The sequence below is a fragment of the Cyprinodon tularosa genome, unplaced genomic scaffold (genome assembly GCF_016077235.1).
Source record: "Cyprinodon tularosa strain WSP-4 unplaced genomic scaffold, ASM1607723v1 ctg210, whole genome shotgun sequence".
Classification (NCBI taxonomy): Eukaryota; Metazoa; Chordata; class Actinopteri; order Cyprinodontiformes; family Cyprinodontidae; genus Cyprinodon; species Cyprinodon tularosa.
In genome coordinates this window covers 1,094,801-1,122,534 of record NW_024038779.1, presented here as the reverse complement: position 1 = coordinate 1,122,534, position 27,734 = coordinate 1,094,801, and the positions used below count along the sequence as shown (strand labels likewise).

At 35.9% G+C, this 27,734-nt stretch overlaps 1 protein-coding gene across 1 annotated transcript in view; it reads left to right on the top strand.

Annotated features, from left to right (window-relative positions):
• The window catches only part of LOC119783753 (collagen alpha-1(XIV) chain-like), a gene marked incomplete at its 5' end in the record, with an annotated part of 135,895 nt that overhangs the window by 93,149 nt on the left and 15,012 nt on the right, over positions 1 to 27,734 (top strand). Inside the window, 10 exons of the mRNA XM_038285402.1 lie at positions 1,309 to 1,455; positions 2,390 to 2,464; positions 5,245 to 5,384; positions 8,884 to 9,007; positions 16,011 to 16,154; positions 19,444 to 19,608; positions 19,750 to 19,788; positions 19,972 to 20,110; positions 22,175 to 22,317; positions 22,769 to 22,878. Coding sequence (XP_038141330.1) covers positions 1,309 to 1,455; positions 2,390 to 2,464; positions 5,245 to 5,384; positions 8,884 to 9,007; positions 16,011 to 16,154; positions 19,444 to 19,608; positions 19,750 to 19,788; positions 19,972 to 20,110; positions 22,175 to 22,317; positions 22,769 to 22,878 — 1,226 coding nt within the window. The remainder of the gene's footprint in view (positions 1 to 1,308; positions 1,456 to 2,389; positions 2,465 to 5,244; positions 5,385 to 8,883; positions 9,008 to 16,010; positions 16,155 to 19,443; positions 19,609 to 19,749; positions 19,789 to 19,971; positions 20,111 to 22,174; positions 22,318 to 22,768; positions 22,879 to 27,734) is intronic.

Here is a 27,734-nt window from a genome sequence, read left to right as displayed (position 1 = left end):
ACTTGTTTTGGACAAACATCATGCTACATCATGAAAGGAAATCTTAATATTTATTATCATAATTTATCCCTTTCTCTCCCTCCTGCCTGGACAAGGCTGAGTCACAAGTTTACTTCTCACAGTTACACTTGAAAATAATCATGAAAACCATCATTTATAAATGGTAAATAGTCCATTTATTAATCATTAACAGATAGTTTAGTAATGTTTGATTAATATATATAAATATCTGCATCTAAACCATTTATAAAAGGTAACTAAGTCATATATAAAGTCCACTGATGATAGGGTTAGGGTTCAACTAACATGGCAGCTCCATATAAATCAAAGTCAGAAGTAGGAGTAGGCAGAAAGCCCACCAATGTTAGGTTTAGGGATCAACTTACATGGTTGGGCAATATATATCAGTAAGTTTACCTTTTATGAATGGTTTAGATGGAGTTTAAAAATGATTATCAAACATTATCATGTTTATGATGGTTATTGTAAAATGTTGACCTTCTTAAAATGAAAAGAGCAGAAGGATTAGGTTGCAATTTTAGTTTATGAATAGCGATGCACTGGTCAGAGTTTTTCTTTTAGAACAAGGACACACAATGGTAAATTGTTTTGTTCTATGGCCCTTATCACTTCTATAACTTTTATTCATTTCATACAGTACTTTAGGAGCAGAGATGACAATGGTATGTTAGTAAAAACAGTGTTTCACTTTCGTATTCAAATAATCAAAGGGGTTAAAATAGCTATTTAATCTGTCCATGCTAGTTTTACTGCTGTAATTTATTCACACTGTTTACAAAACCCTGTGAGGACAGACTTAAACATTATTTTCGATGGTGATGCTGGCTTGACAGCAGTTATGATCTTCTGCCAAGCACAGATTTAAATGTGTTCATTATTTAATCCAGCCTCAAAATAACAGTGGATAAGTCTTCCCCAAAGGATTGTGTACCCTATTGTTGAGGGGCTTTTATGCATATCAGAATTGACTAATTTTAACTTATCGGGGATTGAGCATCTTTTAAAAGAAAAATTAAGATCTCACAAAACTTTTACAAAAAAATAATAAATAATTTAAGATACATGGTGTGAAACAGTATGCACTGAGGGTCTTTTTCAATTGTTTTTTTTTATCCACTTATTGTTTTTAGTCTGTAGTCAACCTACAAGGGTTGCTGCCTCATCAGGTTACCTTAACGGGTTTTGCCTTCCAGTTTTAAACATAATCCAGGACAAGGTTTAGGTTTATTTCTTGCAAAATATCTTCATCTGAGTTTTAATCATTTCTTTCACTTTTTCTGCCTTCAGATGGTCAGAGACAAGAACTAACCCTGGGAGGTTCAGCTTCACACCACTGTTTCTATGAGCTCACACCCAGCAGCCAGTACCAGATCAGTATAAACACTCAAATGCAAGAAATGGAAGGACCATCTGTATCTATTACTGACATGACATGTATGTATGCATGCTTTTCTTCTAAGAAACCAAAAATATGCCTTTAAACCTACTGTATTCATCAACTATGACTCACTCTCATTGAAGCTCGTTTTCTCCAAGACCCCTTTAGCATCTCTCTACCATGCACTCATCTCAACTCTGCAAAGTCTTTCTTTGCCTTTTAGTTTTTCACATCTCTGTCTAAGTTTGAGAAGATAAATTCTGCTGCTACAGGTCATTGCTCTTCAAGTTAACTGAGCTGGATTTTACATCTCCTTGAAAAAGGGGCACTTACCTTGTAAATGTGGAATCGTATACACACATCCCTACTTTGATACAGAAGACGACGGGGGATTTGATTTAGCAGGTAGCTCAAGGGTTTGGTGTCAGCAGTGGTTGAATAGTCCCAGTTTCTACTTCTGCAAAAGTTAATGTCTGAATATTTTTATCTGCATCCACTCTAAGTTCACTTGAAAAGCTTTGGGGGTATTAAACTGATATACTGCATTAATTTTAACCAGTTACTATATTTATATATCTCAGAGCTAGCCCCAGAATGGTGAAAATAAAGTACTTTCTCTGTCTAACCGTTTCCATGTAATATATCAGCTATATTGTTTTTAGCTAATATTGAATGTGTTGGTTACTTTAAGGCTGGTTAAAATTTTGGCTGGTTGTTTTAAGAGAAATACTCCTGCTGGATACTTTATGAACTATATATATATTTTCCTGTATTTTTTATTTCTAGAAAAGAATGGAACTCTTCTGTTAATGCTTAAAAACTAGAAAGCTTTTAGTTTGATTAGAAAGCTCTCCTTCAATGCTATTTAGTTTATATTTTGGTGCACATATATGTTATTTGAGTTTTTATTTGCATATAAACTCTGACAGAATTTCCTGATGACATTGCTGTATTTTCTTGCCTTTCTTCCTTGTGTTTTTACTAATTTAGTACCAGAGCCCACTCAGGCTCCGACTGAACCACCCACCACGGAGCCCACTCCCACCATCCCACCTGCTAAAGAAGGTACATTTGAACTGCAATAAGAAGAGCTGTCTATCTCATGGGTGCAGTACTTTAAACAGGAACATTTTTATGTGTGTTTTAGTCGAGTTTATACTGAGCTTCATCCATGATTTTGCAAGCAGTTTTATTTAAAGCAGACTGAGTCATCATACCAATCACTTTCTAATGAAGGCAGCACTCTTGCTAATACCCCAGTAAAGATGAGTGAAAAATCTTTTTATTTAACTGATATTCATACAATAGTAAAAGTTGAAAATTGGGGAAATATTAAACTTGTAGCTTAACTTTATTTATTAAGATGGAAGAAATGTAATCTAAGAAACTCATATTTTTTCAATAAATTCTCATTTACTTTATAAGTCAATAGGTTTCTGTGATCCTCAATCGCATATGTCCCTGGGGGAAATGGTAGAAAGATGATTAGATACATTTTTGATCTCTTTAGGAATGCTGTATTTCACATAGTAAGATGTAAGTAAATAAATTGCTATACAAGCATCATGACTAGATTATTTAATGATGGTTATTAAAGTTATTTCCAGATGTGTTGGTGTAGCTAATCAAAAAGTTAGCTTGGATAACTCATGTTCTGCTTGGAGAAATATTGGCTCTGATACAGCAAAACAACCTAACAGATATGGTCATGATGAGAATTTAAAGATAACAGAAAACCAGCAGGACAGTCATCGCCCAGACTCCAGAGAAAGATGCTGCATCTACAGCATAGTAGTATGTCTGGAAGAAGCATTGCATGTATTATTAGATAGTTAATTTAAATCAAACAAACCTAAATGACTTAAAGGTATTGTGGAGGATTTTTTAAAAGACCCGCCCTCTCCACCAAAAGCAAAAATGTGTGTGCAAGAGCATGCACAAGCCCATTTCTTCTTGTGCACGCCCTGTATAAAATGTGCTCTTCTTAAAGTTCATACAAGCTTACTGTGTCCACATACACTGGGCAATATATAGTGGACTTTATAGCAAAATCAGTTAACTGACCGTTCAGACCGATGATCATTGCTTTTTTCTCCATTAATCAAGTAACTCCTCCTCCACTGCGCGGTGCCTTCGCCATCTTTGTTATTAGTCGCTGCTAGTGATAGCCTATGGCAACAGCATGCCGCTGTGACAGCAAATACTGTTATGCTTTGTGAGGAGAACTCTTCGTGCAAAGCATTCTGGGTTATAGTTGCCTCTTCTGAGGCCTTTCTTTCTTTTTAAACACTTCATAGACACTTGTTCTCTTATGACCCTCTGCCATTTTCAACTGACCGCGGTGAGAAAAGTGAGCTTTAACGACTCTCTGGAACCGTAGCTCACTATAGATATAAGCCTTAAAGTGCGCATGTGAAAAAAAAGATAGTGAGCACGTAGGAGGCCTTACATAAACATTTCACCAGTATGATTGGCATTTAGGAGGCCCACTTATTTAGATGATCCACCCGGAATAAAAGATCATCCTCTATACCTTTAATAAAGTGACATTTGCACAGTAGAGGAAGCATTTCAGAACAGTGTATCCCTCTGTGACCTGAAATACCGAGTGACTTTGTACTGAAGTTGGTTCCTGGAAATCTTTTCTCTCTGACATAAGAATCTTTAACAACCTTGACAATATTTTTGGGGGGTTACTGCTGTAATAGCTATAACATAAACATTTCCACTAAAAGCATATCAAGTTTAACCTGCTTAATCATAATCACTGAGCATAGGGTTATAGTAACTCTAACTTGTTATGTTGTACTATAGTTAAAGTCAACTCATTTATTTCACATAAAAAATAACAAACAACCTTAGGAAAGATTTGACAACTCTCACCCAAAAGATTAGTTCTCCTTTTAAAGGTCGCATTACCCCATAGAGCCCTCAGACCATAACCGGCACACCTGCTGAGCCCGTCTTTAGGCATTCCTGTTTAACATTCTGACCTTTGTCAGACATGCCTCCATGTCAAACAGCATGCCATCTGTGTTTAGAACAATAAAAAAAAAAGGGTGAGTGAGAATTTAGTGCAAGGGGTTTTTGCACCAAAAGCACATGACTGAAAAGAACCTGAGGTTAGAAAAAAATAAACACAAATATCTGTCTGCAGAAAGTAGAAACAGAGAAGCTTGGAGAGGAGGCTGATATAGTAGTTCAAAAAGAAAGTGGAAAAATTATTGAGCCATCAAGGTTCTCCTGTACTATGCTCTTCTGTTGCTTCAGAAGTGCCAACATTTTTCATGTTTTCCCTGAAATTTATCGACACCGTTAGGGTCATAAACACTGCTTGGAATTTGGTGACTTCGAGAATGAAAAGCCTTTAAAAACCCTGAACAACTTTACAGCTGCTATGATATGGCTTCTGGGAGTAATTGAGAAACCTGAGAAGAATAAAATCAGAGAGCAAAGTAGCTGCGAGGCCAAGAACCGGACTAAGTTGCTAGCAGGATAGGACATGAAATACATAAACCCATTAAATAGGTTACTTCTGTGAGTTTTGAAATAATTGCACATCGTTAATCTATCTTTTGACTTTTACGTTTAGACTGTTTTCAAAGTCTGATCCTTACACATTTAGCCTTTTATTGAAGATGTGTCTTTGCTCTGATTCCTACTTTGAATATTTAATCAGACAGAATATATTAGACAGCCTGTTAATATTCTAATTTTGCTTTGTCTTTGTCTGACTTCTGCTCTTTTTGAAAGTCTTATTTATATATATATATATATATATACGATGATGGATGTAAAATAAAGACCTGACTAAGTTTTTCTGTTTGACTGTCATATCTGTCCAGTATGTAAGGAAGCCAAGGCTGACCTGGCATTTTTGGTTGATGGCTCTTGGTCTATCGGGGATGACAACTTCATGAAGATCACACGCTTTCTCTACAGCACAATGGGCTCATTAGATCTGATTGGACCAGATGGCACCCAGGTTTGTCACATGACCTTATCCTCAGCTATGTCAACTCTACTCAGTGTCTAAATCTTTTGCTTGTCTTTAAACAGAGATGCAGTGATACATTTGCCTGAAATGTACAGTTTTTACCTTCATTAGCTTCTGCTAGTGACTTAATTTTTGAAAGACAAAAAAAAAAAAAAAACTTGCTTCAAGGGAGTGTTAAAGAGTATTAGAATAATATAGTGGCTAAGGTAGAAGCTATACTACTAAGGTAGTTGGAATGGATGCGTCAGAGTGAGAGAGTTGCTTCAGTGTCCAAGTGGGGATTTTACCTGCATCTTAAACAGACCCTAAGGCTCTCATCAGCTCTCAGGCAAGTTTTAGTGGAAATGGTGATAAAAAGGGTAACGATTATGATGTTTGCAGATGACATTGTCAAGTAGGTAGCAGATACATAAAGGCCTGCAGAGTAAAAAAAAAAAAAAGATCTGGCCAGGCAAGGCAGACTACGCATGTATAGGGAGACGAGAGGAACACTGAAAGTGCTATAGAGGTATTAAAGGTATGCGAGTTATCTACTGTTATATGTAAATGTCTGCATTGCTTTTGTATTTTATGCGGTGAGTCATTTATGCATTAACTTTTGTTGTTTTGTGGTTGTTCTCCCCATTACTTGGCCTCAGTTTTATCTACCAGCTCTCAAAACTCATTCAATTTGAGCACTTTTCCAAGAGAATAAACATTTTTTTTTTATCTATGTAATATTCCCTTATTTTGTTATTTGTCAGATTCTTCAGAAAAGGTTTCTGTAGGAAAATACATGGATTGCCTGTATCCATTCTGTGTTTTGTTCCATTTACCTGCAGACAAATTTAGAGAGGCTAGGAGGGGATGGGTTGGTGCTGTGCAGAGAATATTGATGGATGTACAGTAATATAGGATTATATTCAGGTTGATGCAAGAGTAGAGGATGCTAATAATAGGCTTAGATGAAGCCAGATGATATGCTGTGTCATAGTACCATTATTTATTTGTAGATGTTTGTGAGGCTTGTTAAACTTTTTCTCTTAGATTTCTATGTAAAGCAAATTCTTAGTGGGTAAGTAATGCAAAGCAAATTCTTGAACTAAAAATGTGAATACATTTGGAAACTAGGAAGCAATTTTGGGAAAGCTAAAAAACCCCAACAGAATTAACATAGTTTCAGCAATTCAAATGTTTTGCTTGCTAATTGTTAAGTTTTCATATGTATTAATATGGGTTATGGTAATTTGCTATTATTAGGACATTTCTGCATTTGAAGAAGAAAGGAGTAATTAAATTCTCTGTTCCTCTTAAATTGACACTTGGATCGATAAACTTTATTCATGTTTTTGCTTATTAAGAGAAAAGTGCCAATTCTGCCTTACTTTATATAGCACAGTAGCTGTTTTCTTTACCCCTTTTTAATTTGTCACTCCCCTGAGAAACTCTCTTGGCTGCAGCCTTTTATCTATTTAAAAGTTTAGGAGAGTGAGAAGGAACTCTCTTCCCCTAGTGAGTCAATCTTTACTTTCTGGAGGGACTTATGAGTTGCTGTGCTGCATTCGATTAACTTGCTCATTTGCTGCCACTGTGTACTTTGCCAGGAAACATTACCTCTTCTGCATGAATGGTGTTTTTAATAAGTTAAATCTGCATGAATTAAATGCATAAAAAGAAACATCAAGTAGTTCAAGCAGAGAAGAAAGCACTACGGACATTTCTCTGAATTATGCTACTTCAGTCTTACAATTTATTTTTCGGTAAGGCTCATCAATAGCAATGCCTGACTCGAAATAGTGGTAGTTTCCATCTTTCTGCCTGTGTGAACTGATTTATACGGGCCTCTTTCCTGTATGGCCTCCACAGTGTCAGTAGGTTTCAGCTGCTTCATTTGTCTCACTATATAGGTACTCGCCTAACCTTTCCTTTTTTATCTGTGTAATGTCTGCTGTTAAGCAGTTTGCTGTCTTTGCTTTTCCCTATAACCTCCCAGCAGTGGGATGCTGACAGCAAACCACTGGTTGTAATGTGAGAAAGTTGGCTGCACTGTAAAGAGGCAGTTGGCCTGTAAATGTAATCAGACCCGAGCCAACAGCAGCACCATTAGTGGTAAAGGGATGATAGGAGGCCATCCCTCTTAGAGAAGGGAATTAGATTGATTATAGATCAGCATTAGATGTCTAAACATAAAGTGCCCTATAAAAATATTCACACCAAAACTTTTTCCCTTTTATTTGTGCTGGATCACACATTTAAAAGTGTTTTGATTTAAGATGATAGACTAAGTGAAAGGTCTGCAAAGTTGAGAAGTGAAAGACACATTATACGCCGTTTTGAATATTTCTCATGATAAAATATAAAATGTAGAATGCATTTATATCACACACCCAATAGAACAACTTTTCTGAACAGCAACTCTTTTGGTACAAGTCTTTTATTAAGTTACACTAAATAGAGGCTTCTTAGAACCTTAATTTTTATTTTGATCTCAGTTTCCCCTCTCTCCCTTTCTCTCCCTGTTAGATATGTCCACATATATGCATATAAATATCTACACTAACATAACTAATATATTTAATATAACATAAAATCTACGGAAGAGGATTAGGAACAGTGAAAAAAAAAAAAGTTAGCTGATATTTAAATTCTATTTCAGTATAATATGAGAAAAAAGTCAGAATTCTGACTTTAATCTCAGAATTCTGTCTTTTTTCTCAGAATTCTGGATCTTAATGTAGATGGGCACCATGAAAGAAGAGATGTGGAAGCACTCAGCTTCACTGTCAAAGATGTGAGTTGTTTGGGAGGAACAGTAACACATTGGTGGAAAATGATGGAATTAGGTGATTTTTTTTTTTATGTGCCTGAGGGGTCCCCGGTGATACTATTTCTTTAATGGAAGAGCAGAAGGTGAGTAACACACAAGGGCTAGTTTAGTCTTCAAAACAGACATAGCTACGGCTTGAGGCTAACATATTTGTTAGCTGTCAGAATTCAGTGATTAAAGTCAGAATTCTGAGATTATATTTATTTTAGATTAGATTATATTTCTTATTTTATACTGAAATAAAATTTAAAAATCAGTTGTTTTTTTTCCCAGTGGCCCTAATCATCTTCCGTAGAAATCTGTATGCTATACAGTCCAATGATAAATTATGGATTTTTTGATTTGTCTGAACATTTCAAATGAAACTGAAATAGATATTACGTAAGTAGCTTAGACTCAACAGCAAATGTGTGTCTTTATAAAGCCTAACTTAAGTAATCTGACTTATTTCTTGTTTTGAAGTTTTCTGAACCAAACCTGTGCTGACCAATGTTGAATCTTCTCTGAAGTGATGATAGTTTGGTTCTAATGTGAATCAGCTGGACAGTTGTTTTCTGAGAAATCAATTTCTTTATTGCAGGATTTTAGACATGATAGGCACAGATGGATAGGAAGTTAATGCTGAAATCATATTTTTTTTACTGTCCTCTGAACTTATTTTCCATGTCCAATTCTCCTCAGGTGGCCGTTGCTCAGTTCAGTGATGATGCACGGACAGAATTTCTGCTGAGTTCTCACAGCAACAAAGAAGCCCTGCTGGAAGCCATCCAGAAGATCAGATACAAGGGGGGGAACACCAAGACAGGTTAGAGAATGGCTTTACCTTGATTACTGGGCTGACGGTTTCATTTTCAAAGTAACTCGCAATTATTTCTTCTTCTTACCTCAGTCTAAATTTACCTCAGATGTCTGATAGAAATCCCATAGCAGTATTGCAGACAGCACTTTCCCCTCATAAAACAGATTTATATTTAGACAGCTTAGAGTCCTTAGATGGTCCTAAATATTGATCCTGGGAGTAAAAGCTCTAAGCCTAATATTTCCACAATGTCTTTTTAAACTAACTTTTCTTTTCAATGAGTGTTTTCATAATGCAGTGGGAAGGATCTATTTACATCTCTGGAAAGAAATACTGTCTGACTAACTGAAATGACTTATTTTTAAGAAAAGAATCTCTAAGATATCCAGAATCTCTCAAGTTAATCAGGCTTCATTTCCAAACCTTGGTTCTCCATGTTGTGAAATGTTCATGCATTGGAGAAATCTTTACCTTTTGAATGCCTCTTTTCATTGTGTTTCAATCTTGCATGCTGACATGCCTTCAACTTCATATCAGCTTTTAGTTTTGATTTATATTAAACATGTTGACTTGTTTAAAACCTTTCATATCAGGCGCAAAAGGCCCATGAGTCAAACATGAATATCACTGAGTACATATTGATCTATCTGATCGTTTATGGCGCTATCACACCTTGACAATTTAGCCAGCTAAAGCCCAGTGTACAAAGAATTTGTCAGAAACGCTGACGTAAAGTGGATAAGTTATGGGTAAGTTTTGTATAAGTTATGAGCACACTGATACATGTCAACATACGGCAAGTACGTTAAGAAATTTTAAGCACATTTCTTGACGTTTTCCAGCGTATGATCATATGTGGGCCATAAGTTACAGGTAAGTTTTGTGATCGTTGACATTCGTTAATTGTAAGTAACACATAAAGCGTTGTTTCCAGCTTATCCATCCTGTATCATCTGTGAATTTGATGGATCCTCCTTGCGTTCAAACCCACGACCAACAAACTTCCTAGCAGAATGATGCTTAATATACTGCGTCTGCAAACCTTCTTTCTTTGTTTCCTTCCTTCTTTTTTTTTTTGGCTAGGTTAGTACCGCAACTACGAAGTTTAGAGAAAACTACTTCTTGTGCTTTTTATGTAGACCGGTCGCCTCCGGGCGCATTGCTGTCCCCCTCAGGACACTGGTTTGTGACATTTCATGGGCACAACGCTGCTGTGCGTTATGCATAAGATACATTTTCATTGGACATAAGTTCTGGACTCGTTATGAATACTCTATGTATACGCCTAAAATAAAAAATACATAGTAAATTCAGCGTATGCCAGCTTTTTAGGAGATTCTGGGACATCGGCATAAGCTGGCTAAATCGTCAAGGTGTGACAACGCCATTAGATGTAATTGAAGACACAATCAATAAATAGATGTTGCAAAATAAAAATGGCTTAAGCATAAATTTGATGATGACTTCTTCAATATTTAATGAAGTGTTAAAAACTAGTTATAATATATTTTCAGTATCAGTCAATAGAGTATTTATAACCATTTATTTTAATGTATGTTTTCATATTGTTGCAGCACTTTTGGAATTATTTTAGCTATTGAGAGGCGGGGCTAATAGGGCTTCAGATAAGCTGATTGGTCAGCAGATGACTGTTGTGCATCAATCAGATTTTAGACTCTGTTTGGCAAGATGTAGGAATAGTTTTATTGCCTGATAGGCTAGAAAAGGAAATATGAAGCAGTTAAGCAGAATTTTGAGTAATAAACTATTTTTAACTTATTTTTAACTTAACTTATTTTTTATTTAATGCCTTGAAAAAATTTATTTCTCTGTTTTTTTATGTAGGAAAACATATATGACATTTTTATTAGTATTTATTTATTTGATTGTGGTACTTTGTAAACATCTGCAAGATAGGTTGTCAAGCCGGATGTTTTTTTCATCCCGGCGCTGCCAAAAAAGCCTGTTAAATCTATTCAGCTAAATATATTCAGTCTATAGCCAAACTTTCACTTACTGCAGGGAGAACACATTTCTAATACAGAGTCAGGAGGCACAATAAGCAGTATGAAAGTTTCCTCCGTTAAACACACCAGATCGTTGTCAGTAATTCAACAGGTCTCTGTTTTTATTGGAAATGTTGTCAGCAGCCCTTTCATTCATCTAGAGTCTGTGAGCGACCATTTTGCAAATTAATACTGGCCCACCTTCTTCTCTCTCCTCCTGCCTCTCTCACTTTGCTTTCTTCATCCTTTTTGTTTTGTTCGCAGGTCTCCACAAATATCATCTCTATTTGCTCACAGCTTAACAGAAGGAGATGAAGCGAGTATTATAGCTGACATGACATTATCCAAACAAAATGCATGCGTCTTATGGAAAAGCAGAAAATGAACCATGATATTTCATCGTCAGAAACAGAGGCAGTAAGCTCTCATGAGGATCAACTAATGCTCACAGATGCAAGATCTGACTATCTGCCTATTTCTCTTTGTCTCTCACCTTTACAGGAGTTGAATGTTTAACCCTTTAAAGCCAGATCCAAGAATAAAACAAAACAGAAAATTACTTTATTTTGGTTTGAAGTCCTTATTTGGCCTTTTAACAAAATATGTAAAAAGAAAAAACAGAAAAACATTTTTGATATTAATAATTTATTACTATGCAATAAGTCAAGATTATTTTTTGTGTAGTCTTCTGCCCTCTGTTATCAGGTATATCTGATTTTGTACAATAGGATTTTGAGCAAAGCTTTTACCATTAAATTATGCAAAAGGTGTCAGACGCAAAACATTTCAGAAACCGTATCTATCAAATATGATACATTTTGCATTACATGGTTAAATGAGGAAGTCTTTATCTTTATGCTTACCACAAAGAAAAAAAAAAGGTGGCATTTATTATCAACAAAACTTACAGCTGCTTTGTTTTAAAGATATGTAAATATACTATGTGTTTTAGAATAACTGTAAAAAGATGTAGGGTTTCAAATTCTGTTAAAATGCTGCCTGCAATAATATTTGTTATAGTTAATATTATGGTAAATCCACGAACTGCTTTTTATTTGTTTTCATTATGGATTTATGTTAACTAGTAAAGCATTCGTACACCTTTACCTTTAAATACATTTTGTCACAACCAGAACCTGTTTTCTATTACTGTTTAAATGACAAATCTTTTTGGGGGGAGATGTCAGGTCCAGTTGACAAAAAGTTTGACATTTTTTCCCATTTTTTGGAAAATATTTTCCCAAGCTTAGCCAGATTACTTGGAAAAACATTCTAAGATAAGTGTTGAATTGTTCCCATGTAGATTTGACCAAATTGAGGTCTGGATTTTGGCTAGGCAGTTGTGAAATATTGATACATACAAAAAAAGAAAACATTCATTCATTTTAAGTTGGAGCTCTTTGACATAAAACCTCCCAGTTTTAAGTCATTTGCAGAATCTTTTTTGGATCCCGAGTTTCTCTGTTTAACCTTTATCAATTTTCCTAACAACTCAAAGCTGTCCTGTCCCTGCTGAGGAATGCACAGCATCATGCTGCTTCAGCCATAGTTGGACTTGGTTTAGCTTTTCAAAAATCGCTTTTTTTCTTTTTCTTCTGCCAGCAGAATTTCCCCTCAGATTCTATTGGCAGCTCCTTGCAGCAACTCCTGCACATTTCCCATGACCCCCTTCCTTCATTCTCCGACTCTTCAGCCTGTCAGTTTAGATAATAGGCCATAGTTTGGAAAGTTTATTTTTGTACCATGCTGGGTTAAATAGAGATTAATCAAATACTTAAAGCTTGTGATATTGTTTTATAACCTTACCTTGCTCACAAGTTTCTTCCTGACCCTTCTGCAGTGTTCCTTGGTGTTCAAACCTGTGAGGCCTTCACATGACTGAACTGCATTTATTCTGATATTAGATTAATGAATTAGTTGGCTTTATTAAAATATTTAGTGACTTATGAAGTCAGTTGCTCACAGCGGATATTACTTAAGCATATCAGAGTAAAGGGACTAAAACCACATACACAAAACAATTTTAAGGTTATTGTTTTTAAGCATTTGCTTGCTTTTTTTTTTTTACCTTTATACAAATATACCTTGCTTAAACTAGGATAAAGTTTTTGATTTCGCATTTGTTTTGGATCTTTTTACAAGAGTTGCTGTGTTTTAGGTGCTAACAAATTAATTTAAAATGCATTAACTAAGTTGCTACCTAAATGGTTTTTCATTTGATTTTGCTTTTAAAAAGCTAACAGCCCCACCGCAGGAAGTACAATTACCCAACATGGTGTAGTAATCTAGTGTAGTAAGATTCAGATCACACCTTCTATTTTGAGGTAATAAAACAATGTTGCCAACGTGAAAGTGTAGCAACAAAAGGGAGTTTAATGCTTGATATATTTGAACATTGTCACAACATTATCAAGATAAAATCTGTCCTTTTTCCTTTAGTGTATAAGTGTATAATATTAGTGTATAATATTAGTGCCATACATAACCATCAGACTTCACTGAAATTAAATCTTTTAAAAAGGAAAATAAACAGTACCATTATGTAATATTGCTGAATAAAGACGATAATTTCACAAAGTTGTGTTTTAGTTAGGACATTAGTTCAAAGTGTTTAAAGTCCTCTGTTACACCATAGACTCCGTAAAATACATATACAAATTGAAGAATCAAAAAAAAAAAAAATATATATATATATAAGTCTTTTGCCTTTAAGTAGTTGCCAAATGGAAATGTTTACACTCTCTATTTATTTTAAAACTAAGTACAAATTAAGGTATATTACAAATTTGTGACAACATATATAATGGTCAGTGAAACACACCATTATCAAGTGATGGAAAAAGCTTGCCAAGGTTCTCAGGTCCACCATAAATGTTGAATAACTGGCACTGAGGGATTGCCTTTTTTGGCTGTGTACTTAATACAAAGGGTTTCTTGCATATCTGCAACAATGGGTGTTAAGGGGTTAAAAACAATAAGCCCATCTAGCCTTACCCCATCACATTGGGTCACAATCGTTGACCCTGTAGTTAAATGCTGGTTTGATAACAGCAAGATCAACCCAACTGTTTGGTTTTTTGGGATTTTTCAAAGTGCACTTTGTTGGTCAGCATTAAACTGTGAGACCATTATCATTAGATCTTTATCACGGCTATGTATTACTTTGTGTATGACTTGAATCCTTCTTAGTTTTCAACAGGCTTATGTGTTTTTTATATGAAAACGACATTATTTGAATAATTATGTTTCTAATAATGGTATTACACTTCCTAGGCAGCAGGATCAAAGCTGAAAAACGCAGAAAATCCTGTTTGTCCTCAAACACTCTTTCGAAATTGGATTGCATTTTGACAAGCAATGCTTGAACATAAACTTACTTGAAAAGTGCAATAATATATTAGCTTCAATGTTTGCTGTTTCATAAGAACCCTGTCTTAATCTGTCTTAATCTCCATCCACCAATCCCCTGCTCTTTCTACCCCCCCTCCTTCCATGTGCTGTCTTGTGTGTCACTTCATCCTTCTCTAGCTGCTGTATTTCTAGTCATGCTCGTCACAATCAGAGTGTAGAAACAGATGTACCGCACCCAGATGTCTGACATCACTACATTTCACAGGCTGACAGTTTGTCATTTGTTATCACTGACAGATTCATGACAAATAAAGAAAGTTATGATATCATCAGAAACTTTAGTTTGAGGTTTGATGATGGAGCCATAACAAAAAGCTTTACAGTATTGATCAATTAATTAGTGATTGTCGACTGTATGCAACATTTTGAGTTTAATTATCACCTGATCTGAACAAGTCATTCAGACTGTAGGTCTATTTGCATAAGCATTAACGCAGATCCCATACGACCTGCTGATGTAAAAGATAATGCACATAATGATTATTTTGCTCTGGATTATAAAACATCTTGTGTGTAAATTTAACTGTTTACTTGCTCGATATTGATACCTCTTAGTTTATTATCTTAATGGGGAAAAACGAGCTGTCAGGGCAATGCTTCCTTTCTACACAGTGTAAAAAGCTACCATATCTAAAGCTGTGCTGTGGTGAGGCCAAAGCCTATCCACGTTCAAGTAAGGATTTATTAAATTCACAGAGCAGTATGCAGAGACATGGCCTGTCTAGACATTTGATATTGAACGATAAGCTTTATTAGCAGGTGATCAGTCCACTGCCAACTTTTGCTAAAGTCTACAGCATGACTTGTCTATGTTAGTCTAATTTGTCAGTCTCCAAGTCAGCTTTAAAGGTAGAGGCAATTTTGTGAGGTTTTAACAATTTGTAACCTTCAGTATTGTGTGTTATTAATGCCAATACAAAAATAAATAAATACATTTGTACTAATGTACTCTTAATCAGAGAGGATTTTCCTCTGTGGTTCCATTGTTGGGGTTGGCCAAACAATTGTTTTATTTTTATTTTTTTACGAAGTGGAAACATTTCTGTCTTTTAGGGTGTTATTTTTTAGATTTTTATCAATACTTTTTTCAGATTAATAGCTGTACAGTTATATAGTAATTTGCTAGCTGATATTTTGCAGTGTTTTTCTCCAAAAGTTTCACCGCACATCGATTATGACAATAAAATCATTAAACTGTTAGTTGAGGAAGTTTACGGATAATCAAGCAGCAATAATACTTAACCAAAGGAAGCCAATTCTATCTGTAGATTCATAAATAGGCTTTTGATGTGGGTTGAATTTAAAAGACGTAATTCCATGAGGAGGCTGGTTCTGATGAAGGGAGTTTTTTGCAAGGGAACCAGAACATACAGTAATCGTCAGAGTAATGAAACAGCCTTTTAATGTTGTAGGTTTTGTAGGTAATGTAGGTTTTACAGCCCATGAGCTGCACGAAGCTGTGAGTCAGACATTTACTGGAAATGACTGATAACCCGTTAAGAGTATAGGTGTCATAAGGCTCATTGATGAGGCTAAGGTGGATTTTGTTGTTTTTTGTTTTTATACATCTGAATTGCTTTTATTTTTCTTAGGTCGAGCCATTAAACATGTGAAGGAATCCATCTTCACCTCAGATGCAGGAGCGAGGAGGGGTGTTCCCAAGGTTCTGGTAGTTCTGACTGATGGTCGTTCACAAGATGATGTCAACAAAGTGTCAAAGGAGATGCAAATGGAGGGTATGTGTGTTGTTTAACTGAGTGTAAAATTCTTGACCATACCATGATATCTGTCTTGTCAAGTTACACCCCAGTCTTGCACTTTGGAGAGCTAAACTCTGCTGACTAGAGCTGGATTTTCAACATTTCAGAAATGTGAAAATGCTATTCCAGTCCTCAAGATCTGGTGTCCTGCACATTCTAGAGGTGTCTCTGCTTCCACACCTGAATCAGTTGCTGAAAAACCTCCTCATTGGGCAGTCAAGTTCTCCAGAATCCGCTAAAAATATATTTTTTACTCAGGTTGATGTACAAACCTATCTAAATGGTGCGGGACAATCTGACCTTGAGGACCAGAATTGAGGGACCCTGATTTAGACTGTAATACTGCCTAAAACCTTTATTGGAATACATAGTTCTATAAATCTTTTGGTTGTCAAGCACATGAGATGAATAAAAGTTTATATTTACTTGTTTGCTGCTAGTATGATTCACTGGATTTCTGACTTGCAAATATTGCTAAGTTTGATGTTAGAAGTTGGAGCTGGACTAATTTAAAACCTGTGTTGATTGTGATGTAGTTGAAAGTCGTAAAACTAATGAGATTAGATGTTTTTCAACATTCAGGGGCCTGAAAATGTCATCGTAGAAGCATGTCTACTGTGACAGACATATTCTTTTTTTTTAAATCCAGAAATCAAAATATATCATTTTTTTAACTATTTATTTGTATGATAAAGCTGCAAATAACTATTTGAACACCTGAAAAAAATCAATGTTGTCAGTTGGTACCGTAGCCTTTGTTTGCAATTCCAGAGGTAAAATGTTTTTTCTGTAGATTTTCATCAGGTTTGCACACATTGCAGGTGGGATTGTGGCCCGCTCCTCCACACAGATCTTTTATAGATCAGTAAGGTTTCTAGGCTCCCTCCAAAGATTCTCTATTGGGTTTAGGTCTTGAGACTGGCTAGGCCACGCCAGAACTATGATGCTTCTTCCAGAGCCACTCCTTGGTTATCCTGGTTATTGTCAAGTTGGAAGACCCAGGCCGGACCCATCTTTAATGTTCTAACTGAGAGAGGGTGTTTGTTCCCCAAAATCTCACAATACAGGGCCCTGGTCATCCTCTCAATACAGCGCCGTTGCCCTGTCCCATGTGAAGAAAAACACCCCCAAAAATTATGCTACCACCCCGTGCCTCAGTAGGAATGGTGTTGTTGGGATGATACTCATCATTCTTCTTCCTCCAAACACAGATAGTGGAATTATGATCATAAAGTTCCATATTAGTCTTATCTGACCTCATGACCTTCTCCAACGACTCCTCTGAATCATCCAAATGGCCATTAACAAACTTAAGAAGGACCTTGACTTGTGCTGGTTTAAGCAGGGGAACTTTTCAAGCCATGCATGATTTCAAACCATGATGTCTTAGTGTATTACCAACAGTAACCTTGGAAACGGTGGTCCCAGCTCTTTTCAGGTCATTGACCAGCTCCTGTATTTCAGGGCTGATTTCGAGGTGAGATCTTGCTTTGAGCCCCACTCCGAGGGAGATTGTCATGTTAAGATTCTTCCATTTTCTAATGATTGCTCCAACAGTGGACCTTTTTTCACCAAGCTGCTTGGTAATTTCCCTGCAGCCATTTCCAGCCCTGTGAAGGTTTAAAATATTGTCTCTAGTGTCTTTGGATGGTACTTTGGTCTTGGCTATGTTAGTAGTTGGATTCTTACTGATTATATGAGATGGACAGGTGTCTTTATGCAACTAATGACCTCGAACAGGTGCATCTAATTTAGGATAATAAATGGAGTGGAGGTGGACATTTTGAAGGCTGACTAGCAGGTCTTTGAAAGTCAGAATTCTAGCTGATAGACAGGTTTTCAGATACTTATTTGCAGCTGTATCATACAAATAAATAGTAAAAAAAAAACGATTTGATTTCTGGATATTTTCTTTTTTTTTTTTAGATTATGTCTCTCATAGTGGACATGCACCTACAGTAACAATTTTAGATCTCTCCATGGTTTCTAAGTGGGTGAACCTGCAAAATATCAGAGTTTTCATATGGTTATTTTCCTCATTGTTAATTATATTGTAATAATGAACCGTTTTAAAAGATTCAAAACCATCTGAAGTGTTTATAAATACAAAAAACACCTGCAACTTCAGTTGCATAGTAATGCATAGCAGCTAGGGATGCGCGATATAATCGGCCCCCTATCGGTATCGGCCTTAAAACTGAATATCGGACATCGGCCACCCCACCGATATTTAACCCGATATTTGATCAGCTTCTGAGTTTCTAAAGTCTAAAAAAAAAAAATACTACTTCTTCTTCTTCCTCAAAAACTTCTTTTTTACAGACTTAAAATCTTCTAAAGATACATTAAAATATCCCAATATCTTCATATGCTGATATATTGCCATTTAAAAACACCATATCAATCTCTTTTACTAATGAAATATTGCTATATGTCATCGTTATGCTACGAAATCTCCCGAAATTCACGAAATTTTGCCATATTTTTATATGTTGATGTATTGACGCGGTATCGATCTATTTTACTAACAAAATCTCACAAGAATTTGCAAATATCACAAGAGTTTGTAACAGAACGATGAAATTTCACGAGGTTTTGAAAGTAAAATAGATCGATACCGCATTTTTAAAAATCAATTTGATATCAGCATATGACAATATATTTGAGTATATTATATTTCAAAGTGTCAGAAATGGATAACAAAACTGCTATTTTCAATGACTACTTATTTTTGTCCAGCTTTAACATCGGTATCGATATCGGTTATCGGCTACATGAGTTTTAAAATATCGGCATATCGGATATCGGCCAAAATCCCAATATCGTGCATCCCTAATAGCAGCCGTATTTGATTAAAGCTTTACAACAGGCAACTATTATTAATAATAAAAGCTAAGAATTTATTTTCTCCCACTGATGTGTTTAAACACCAAAAGAAATATTGAATAGTTTAAATTGAACAACACTGGATGACAGTGAATTAATGAAATGCTACTTATAAAGAGTCAAAATGTAGCCATTTTTGCAACTTTGAGTAAGTTTTATTTGAATATTCAACCTGGGAGATCCCCTGAATTTCATCGTGGCAATTCTGACTTCTGGGGCATCCTTTTAGTTTTGACGAACACTTCAAAAATCTGGTTTAAAACGCCTAGACTATAGGCGTACTCCTCAGTTCTACAGTGCTAAATTAAGGAAGTAATTTTTAATTTAAGTCATTTACCCCAAGCTTGTCTGAAAATGTTCTGTTTCACCCCTTTTTTAGGCTACATAATCTTTGCAATTGGATTTGCGGATGCAGACTATGGAGAGCTGGTGAATATTGCCAGTAAACCTAGTGACAGGCACGTCTTTTTCGTGGATGATTTGGACGCTGTGAAGAAAATAGAAGAGCAGCTTATCACCTTTGTCTGTGAGGCCGCCACTGCCAGTAAGTAGGACCAACTCACTTTTTTTTTTAAAACACAGACAGAATCAGCGCACATGAGAATCACAGCATTTCTTGAGTTAATTTAAAAGTTGTTTAGTTTCAGATTAGTCATAGAAATGATAAACTCTCCCTGTCTTTCAGCTTGTCCATCTGTTCTGATGAGTGGCAATACACTGGCGGGTAAGAAACTTGGGAAAGTTATTAATATTTTTGCAGACTGACAAAGGTCCTTCTGCAGAAAATGAACAATGACAGCAATAATGTTGCTTAAGTTTAGCGGTTTGATGATGATGATGATGATGATGATGATGATGAAGGTAATCATTTTAGGGGTTAACCATGACTCTAATGATTCTGCTTCAGGTTTTAAAATGATGGAGAAGTTTGGCCTGGTAGAGAAGGAGTACAGCACCATACCTGGAGTTTCTATGGAGCCTGGTTCATTTAACAGCTACCCCTGCTACAGGTTGCACCGCGATGCTCTGGTGTCACAGCCCACCAAGTGAGCAAAAACATGTCCTCATTGAGACACCAACTACACACTGTAAAATTACATCTCTTAATCATGCTTCCAGTTTCACTTCCAAACTTGCTAAACATTTTGTAAATCAAATTACTTCTTTAGTTTGCCCAAAAACGTTCTTAACACTCAAAGCTAAAAGTGACCATTGCTTGTGGGAGCTTTCAGAACAAACATCAGTTGTTCTCCTTGGGACATACTTTCTTTTAGAAACACAGAAGCTCTTAATGGAGTAAAATCGAAAGTTTTTGTGAGCTATTTTTTATTGTCTAATAAAACCCCAGCTGACTCTGTAAATGTTAAGTTTGACATACATAAAACACCGGACATTACAGGAAAAAAACATTCTAACCAGAGTGCACAACAGTTTCTTTACTTTAGATAAATCTGTGTTGTTTTTTTGTATCATACTGGCAAGTTAAAGATGAATAAAATTTTTAGATTTTTTTATTTCATCATTAGGAGAAATGTATTGATACAATTACTTTGCCTTTGGCGCTCAGATCTCTGCAGGAAACATGGCGCTTAATTTTGATGGATATGCATGAACAAGAGTGAAGAACAGGAGTGTTTCCCCCCAAGGCCTGAAACTGGTGGTGGAGTGGAGATAGATGAAGTTGGTCAGTCTGTAGACTGCTGGTTAGTGAGACGGTCAGCTGAGCTTTATGGGGAGATCTAGTTGATTGCGTGAGCTGATACTAGAGCTTAACTCAGGGACCTGGAAAATGGAAGTCCAGTTGGATAACACAGGTTGAGAGAACCTGTCCATGATAAGCAAGCATGAAGCAACAGTGGAGAGGAAAAACTTCCCGTTGGGAAGAAACCTCTGGCAGAACCAGGCTCAACATGGTGGTCTTCTGCCGGACCGGTTAAGAGAGACAGGGAACGCAGTAAGAGTCCGGGAGGAATGACACTCTAATGAAGTTTTAGCTACGATGGTGGAGGAGGGGCTGGAGGTGGGTTGAAACGGGGTCATCTGAATAAAATCAAATAGCGCAACGACCGCATGCGCACAGGAGCAGACAGGTGCATATCGGAGGCCTTTTAAGATGAGCTTTGGATGCCAATTGGCTTTCGTGGAGGAGTGGTTCAAAGCCGATTGGCTGTGACACAGGTGGATGTGTGAAAAAACAGAGTTTCTTCAGTTGAATTTCCGCCTCGGCTCCATTACACTCAAAGCAATATTTAAAACATTTTTGCAACATTTTAGACAAACACATTGGTATTGCATCATGTTTATTTTAGTAGCAGCAATGGCCCTAATATGACAGCTTTATGGACAGTAAAGTGGCAGAAAGCGAAAGGGAACACATCCTTCTCATGGCTATAAGCCTTAAGGTGGTATATCTGCCCTTCCCCATGCAGCAGCACATAGATCAGTAAAGTGTGAAAAGAAAAGTTGCAGCCATACATCAATTACAACTTCTGTTTTATTTGTATTTCTTGTGGCGGTAACACTGAAATAGTTTTTCCCTTTGGATACTTTTGGCTATTATTAACTATCCACATCAGATTTTAGAACATTCTAAATCCACTCAATAAGTATTTTTAATATTTTCTAAGATTTAAAGCATAACTCTTACTTCAGCATCAAGAGACACTACATTCATAAAGACAAATAAAAAGATTTTGATGCCAGTCCCAAGGGAGCATTTATCCACTACCTTCATTCCTGAAAATTTAAAAATACTTAAAGTAGTAAAGGTAATTAAGATATATTAATTGGCTTCTTTCAGATTCTTTAATGTTTTAGTTTTTTAATGTTGATATCACTGCAGGATCTGTGTTTCTTTTGTTTATGCTTTCAATGGGATCTAGTTGTATTGTCCTGTTGCGTGATTGCTCTTTTTGTCAGTAACAAAAGGTCTGTGGGTGATATTAAAAACATTTTTCTTAAAGTAACTTCTTAAAAACGAGATAGGCTTTGTAATCATGAATAGGTGGCAGATGCTGCTCAGTCTGTCTGCAGCACCTGACATGCTGCTAAAGACATTTATAAAAGAGAACCTGAGGCACAGCTAAGCCTGCTGTGTGTCTCCTCCTCAGGTACCTTCACCCTGAAGGTTTGCCTTCAGACTACACCGTTTCTATGATGCTCCGTTTGCTCCCTGAGACCCCGCAGGAACCCTTTGCTTTGTGGGAGATCCTCAACAAAGGCAATGAGCCGATCGTGGGACTAATCCTCGACAGTAAGTTTAAGTCCTTTAAAGTTTTTCTGCTTTATTGTTTTTCCTTTTGTTCTCCTCCTTTCTTTCAACTAAATATAGAGTTTTCAAATTTCAGAAACAAAGCTGGAGACACATAAGGGCCCTGCTTTGTTTTAAAATAATTATATTTAAGAGGGGTTAAGTGGAATTATTTTATTTACTCCTCTTAAATAGGACTAAATATCCTTATACATGTAACTTGAATTGAACTCAAGGCTCACAATCAGATTATTGCATTAAAAAAAGATGTCTTCCAGGATGCACACTAGTCATTTTGCTTGTAACATTTTGATGTGAATAAAAGTGAAATGCAAAAAAGTAACACTTAAATTGCTTGTTTTCTTAATACAGCATCACAACTTGAATCCAAATGTCTGCAAAGTTTAACCTTCTCTAACCTCATCCCATAACCACTCTACCTGCCTGCCAACAGGCTCTGGGAAGACGCTGACATTCTTCAACCACGACTACAGAGGAGACTTCCAGACTGTTACATTTGAAGGACCAGACATCAAGAAAATCTTCCATGGCAGCTTCCACAAGGTTGGTCTCCAAAAGAAAAAAAAACATTTGCATGTGTGTGTATTGAAATGTAAGCAATAATAGAGAGTTGAAAATCTTTCTGTATTTTTTCTACAGTTTGTCATGTTTAAAAACAGAAAATCCAGCTTATTTTTTTAGAGGAAAACGATAAATTCTTTTATAAAATGTGTTACAGATTAAAAAGGAATTCATAACATGCCTCTTAAATGTGACACCTTTGTCCACCTTTTTACAATTTACAACTGAAGACCTCAGAGGTTTATGTTATTGAGCAATCACAAGCACCACACTGGTCAGGGATAGCAGGTTTAGGTCATAATGACAGCTTTTATCATTTCACCCAGCAGTGATTATTCCATTACAAAACTATGACATAGAAATAACCAAATACAAACAGTCAACAAGCATCACCAGAAGGAAAGCACTTATTAAAAAAGCCTGCAGACCCTGAAGATGCTGCAGATTTCCACAGAATCTAAAGCTTTACACAACAACCTGCAGCCCACAGTTTTTATTTTTGAAAAATAATTAAAAAAAAAACAACAATGCTTTTATTTACACTGCTTAAGTATGCACCATTTTGTGTTGTAATATATTTGAAGCTTTAGGTTGAAAAAGAAAAAAGTTGAATATACCAAATTTTGTAAAGTTAAGAAGGTATGAATATTTAACAAGTCATTGTACAAAGTATATAAAGAGCAGTTACAGTAGATGGTAAATGTCCAGATAAACCTTTAAACTGCTGCTCTGAGACTTTGCTGAATAGTGGGGAACAGTTGGAGCTGGGCTGAAGGTTACAAGCAGCTGCATAACACAGAACTCTTAAGGATCCCACAAGTATTTGAATGTTTTTGAACATCCTCATGGGCTGAAGTTGTTCTGTTTCTGTCAGCACTGTTGTAAAGAGTTTTCCCTCCAACTAAAGAGCCCTTCCCTCTCCTCCCTCCAACTCCATCTTTATTCATTTTTTCTTTTTGTTTTAAAGAGATATGAATGGACCGTGCACACTAGCATATGCAATTTTAATGTGAACAATGTAGTATTACTCTGAGAAGCTGCAGCAAAGTGCAGTGAGATTTCTGCAGGAGAAAAACAGATTTATTTTTATGAGATTTGAGAAACAAAAACAAAAATGATGGAATACACAAGGATGCTTGAGTGGAGTACATAATAATCTCTGTTTGGTCTCCATAGGCTCAATAAATGACTAATGCAAGCTCGAAAACTTTTTGATTAACCCAATTATAATGAGAAATTCATTATAAGCAGAATTCAATCCTTTAGAGATCTTGTCTGAATAGCTTTCACCATTTCGGAGCCATATTTCCAACGGGGAATAAGACGGTGGTCTTAGAATTTGCAAATCAATGCATTGTTCTTCTTTAAGTAGCATCTGTTTTATATTTTTGCTAAAAACAACCTTGCAGGCGCCCACCAGCCTTTAATTTTCCATTCCTCTTCTCAAAATGTGCGGGAGTAGCTGTCCATCATTGAGTCTTTTGCCTTTGTTAGAGAAAACAGGGCAGAAAGGAACAGATGCAGGAGGCTGCCAGACCAAAGGAAGCGTTTGCCTCTATTTAGACAGGATGACAAGTGAATAAGAGTAATGTTTGTGAGCATGAGCTTGTTTGTGTGGCCTTTAGAAAAGGATTACCATATGAAGACGCTGTATGTTAAAGCGGGAAACCCAGTAGGATCTGTCAAAGCTTACTGAAGCGCACCGCCACAGACAGGCTGGCAAACTCAGGAGGGAGATAGAAAATAGAAATTGGTGAAAGCAGGGAACAGACAAATAAAGAGTAATGAGTGAGTTCTAGGCCTAAAGAGAAATATAGCTGTAAAAAGTCTGACACTAAAGGGGAAAAAGTAGTTAATCTACGCTATACCTCACACATGGTTCAGAGTAACCCTTTCTAGAGGCGTTTCAATGCTATTTTGGTTCCTTCCCAAATGATTGAATCCTTCATATTAAAACTGTTTCTGTGTACTGTAGATGATCATTGTGGAGAAATTCAGTTTTTAGCTTTCAGAAGCCTCAGTCTCTTGAGGTGCAGTTAAAATACACAGTGCATACATAAATCTACTGATAAACATTTTATATATATAAGTTGTTTTAAATTATTTCATAATATTGTTAATAAGATTATATCAATAAAGATCTGAACTAAAGTGTAATGATTTTGATCTTAATAGTTCAGAATAGCTATGATCACTGGCCCTGGTCCATTATTGGTACTGAATGGGATCAAATTTCAGACCATTATATGTCAAAATCCAATAAATTGTGTGAGCATTTTATCTAATTAAAGACTGTATTCACTTATATGCAGTGAGGAAAATAAGTATTTGAACACCTGGGTATTTTTCACGTTCTCCTGCTCAGAAATCATGGGGAGGTCTGAAATTGTCATCGTAGGTGCATACAATAAAAAAAAGGAAAGAAAAAAAAGCCAAAACTCACAATATATGATTTTTAGGCTCCTGTACCAAATATATACATTGATTTTGGTGGACATGCACCTATGATGTGTACTGTAACTGTAACTTTCCATTTTACTTTCACAGCTGTCTTCAGGTGACCCTAATTTAGGGATGAGCTTTGACTAGGACATTCCAAAAATCTCTTTCATTAAGATTTTATTTCACAGTAATGCCAAATAAATATGTTTTGCATTCATCAAACATCCAAAGGTTTTGGGTTAAAACTGACCATCAGTCACTTTCCTGTTGTCCTTTGGCAGAAATATTTATAATCAATTGCCAAATATTTTAAACTCTAACCTATGTATACTATAGTTTTAGCTTAAAGATGAAAATCACCAGATGTCTATAAAACACTACTGGCACTTTTGAACTTTATCTCTAATTGATTTGAATCGCTATAAAGGAGAGTATGTGTGAACTCAGAAAGAGGGATTGCTGAATTTCAATCAAAAGGGTTCAAGAGTGCATCAGTGTTTTGCTTTGGAACATTGTCTTTTTTAATCATTTGAATTGACAGTTGTGTGTCAGGTGATGTATTGTCCATTCTTTAATTTAATACTGGAAGAAAAGTGCATCATTTTAGAGATATGTTAACGTATCACCCTTATGTTATTGAGCCCAAATCTGCTGTTTGGATGCAGCCGCCAGAGAAAGAAATAGTTATAGATAACAGAAGCAAACATTTGATTTTAGTCCCTGCTGCTGTTGACAGGGGGATTTTTTTTTTTATAAGACTCAGAAGTGTAAACAAAATAATCTTCATTTAGCTTAAAGGTCAGAGTCATAACTGAGGTACCTGGAGAAGAATGCTGATACACAGAAAGGCAGGCATGTACAAACGCACACTAATGCTGACATACCATAGATATTTCCCTCCTCTCCACTCATTCCCTAACCATCATCTAACCTTAAGTGAATACCATAAAATACCAGCTAAATGCCTGCACCATGGAGATTTTTCATTATGTTTTATGTCACAACGGCGTAACAAACATGATCACCAGTGAAGTATACAGACTGAAGGTCAAAAATGCAAAGTCATTTAAAAAGAAACTGTCCGCACATCACTAGAGGACTAGATTCTGGCTCTAACATTTGAACTTTGTTTTCATTGTATCTGTAGAAATTCTGTTATTTATGCACCTCTGACACAAAGTGCTTATATGGTTTTGCTGAAGATGAGCGAAAGCAAAGAGGTCATGAGGGGAAAAATGTATTGGTAAAACATATATACGCTAATGGTCCAGGTTATTACTGTCCTTCACCAGCAGGCCAGTTTCTTTCCTCATTAACTGTATAGCCATCTGGATGTGATGGTTCATGGATCTGGCAGCACTTTCCTCTAAGTAGGCAGTTTTAGCTCTTAAACTTCCAGATCTCTGCCTGGATGGACATCATTTGTTTGTTCCCTGCAAATGCCTTTGGACTGTTTGTCTAAAAGAAAAAAATAAAACACAGGCACAAAGGAGTTTTACAGTCAGGATGATTATAGAGCTCATTTCCTGAAACATTCTTTGGGAATATTATCCTGTTTAGGAGTCCGGCTTTATTCTGGTCCAAAAAGGCTGGTTTTAATGCTTGCCTGAAAGCGTGTTGCTGTAACCTTTTTTTTTTTTATTACAGGTATCTGTAAATATAAACTAAACAGTTCTACTGCTAAATCAAAAGGAGAAATCTAGAAAAGCCACTGGAGACATAACATTTGTTCAAAATCATTTATGAAGATTTCCTCATTTCATCAAATTAGTGACACAGAGAACCAAAATCTGTCAAAGTTACTATTTTATGCTAAGGCAAATTTAGAGAAATGTATCATTCAAATTGGTCATCTAATACTTTTGTAACTTATAAAACTACCTATTTCAAAACCTTTCAGACTGTCATATGTTATTCTGTTAACACACACCCAACAGGCTGTTTTTTAGGACAATAAATGGAAATGTGATCAGAGCTCAAATCATGGTCACACAGTAAACTCTACACACGTATGGAGTAAATTCACAAAATCTTCAATTCAAAATAAACTGATTTATTGACAAAAATAAAACAACTCAAAGTCAAACATCTTATGGTCAAAAACTGTTCACTAAATTAGCGAAACTCAACTAAACCAAACTACTCTGCACACAGATAGAGAAATAGAAATGGTTGAAAACCATAATCAATATAATGGTGTTATGATATCACAGTTCATATTGATTTTTTTTTCTTTGAAAACCAACGTTTAATTTTAATAGCTTCTAATTTGGTCAAAATAGCTTTAAACTAATTTAGAGCAATTCACTAAGAGGTGAATAGAATTTAATCTGATTAAAGAATTTTTTTTTAAGTATTATTTGATAGAGTACTATAAAAAATTGTGGACATTGTTC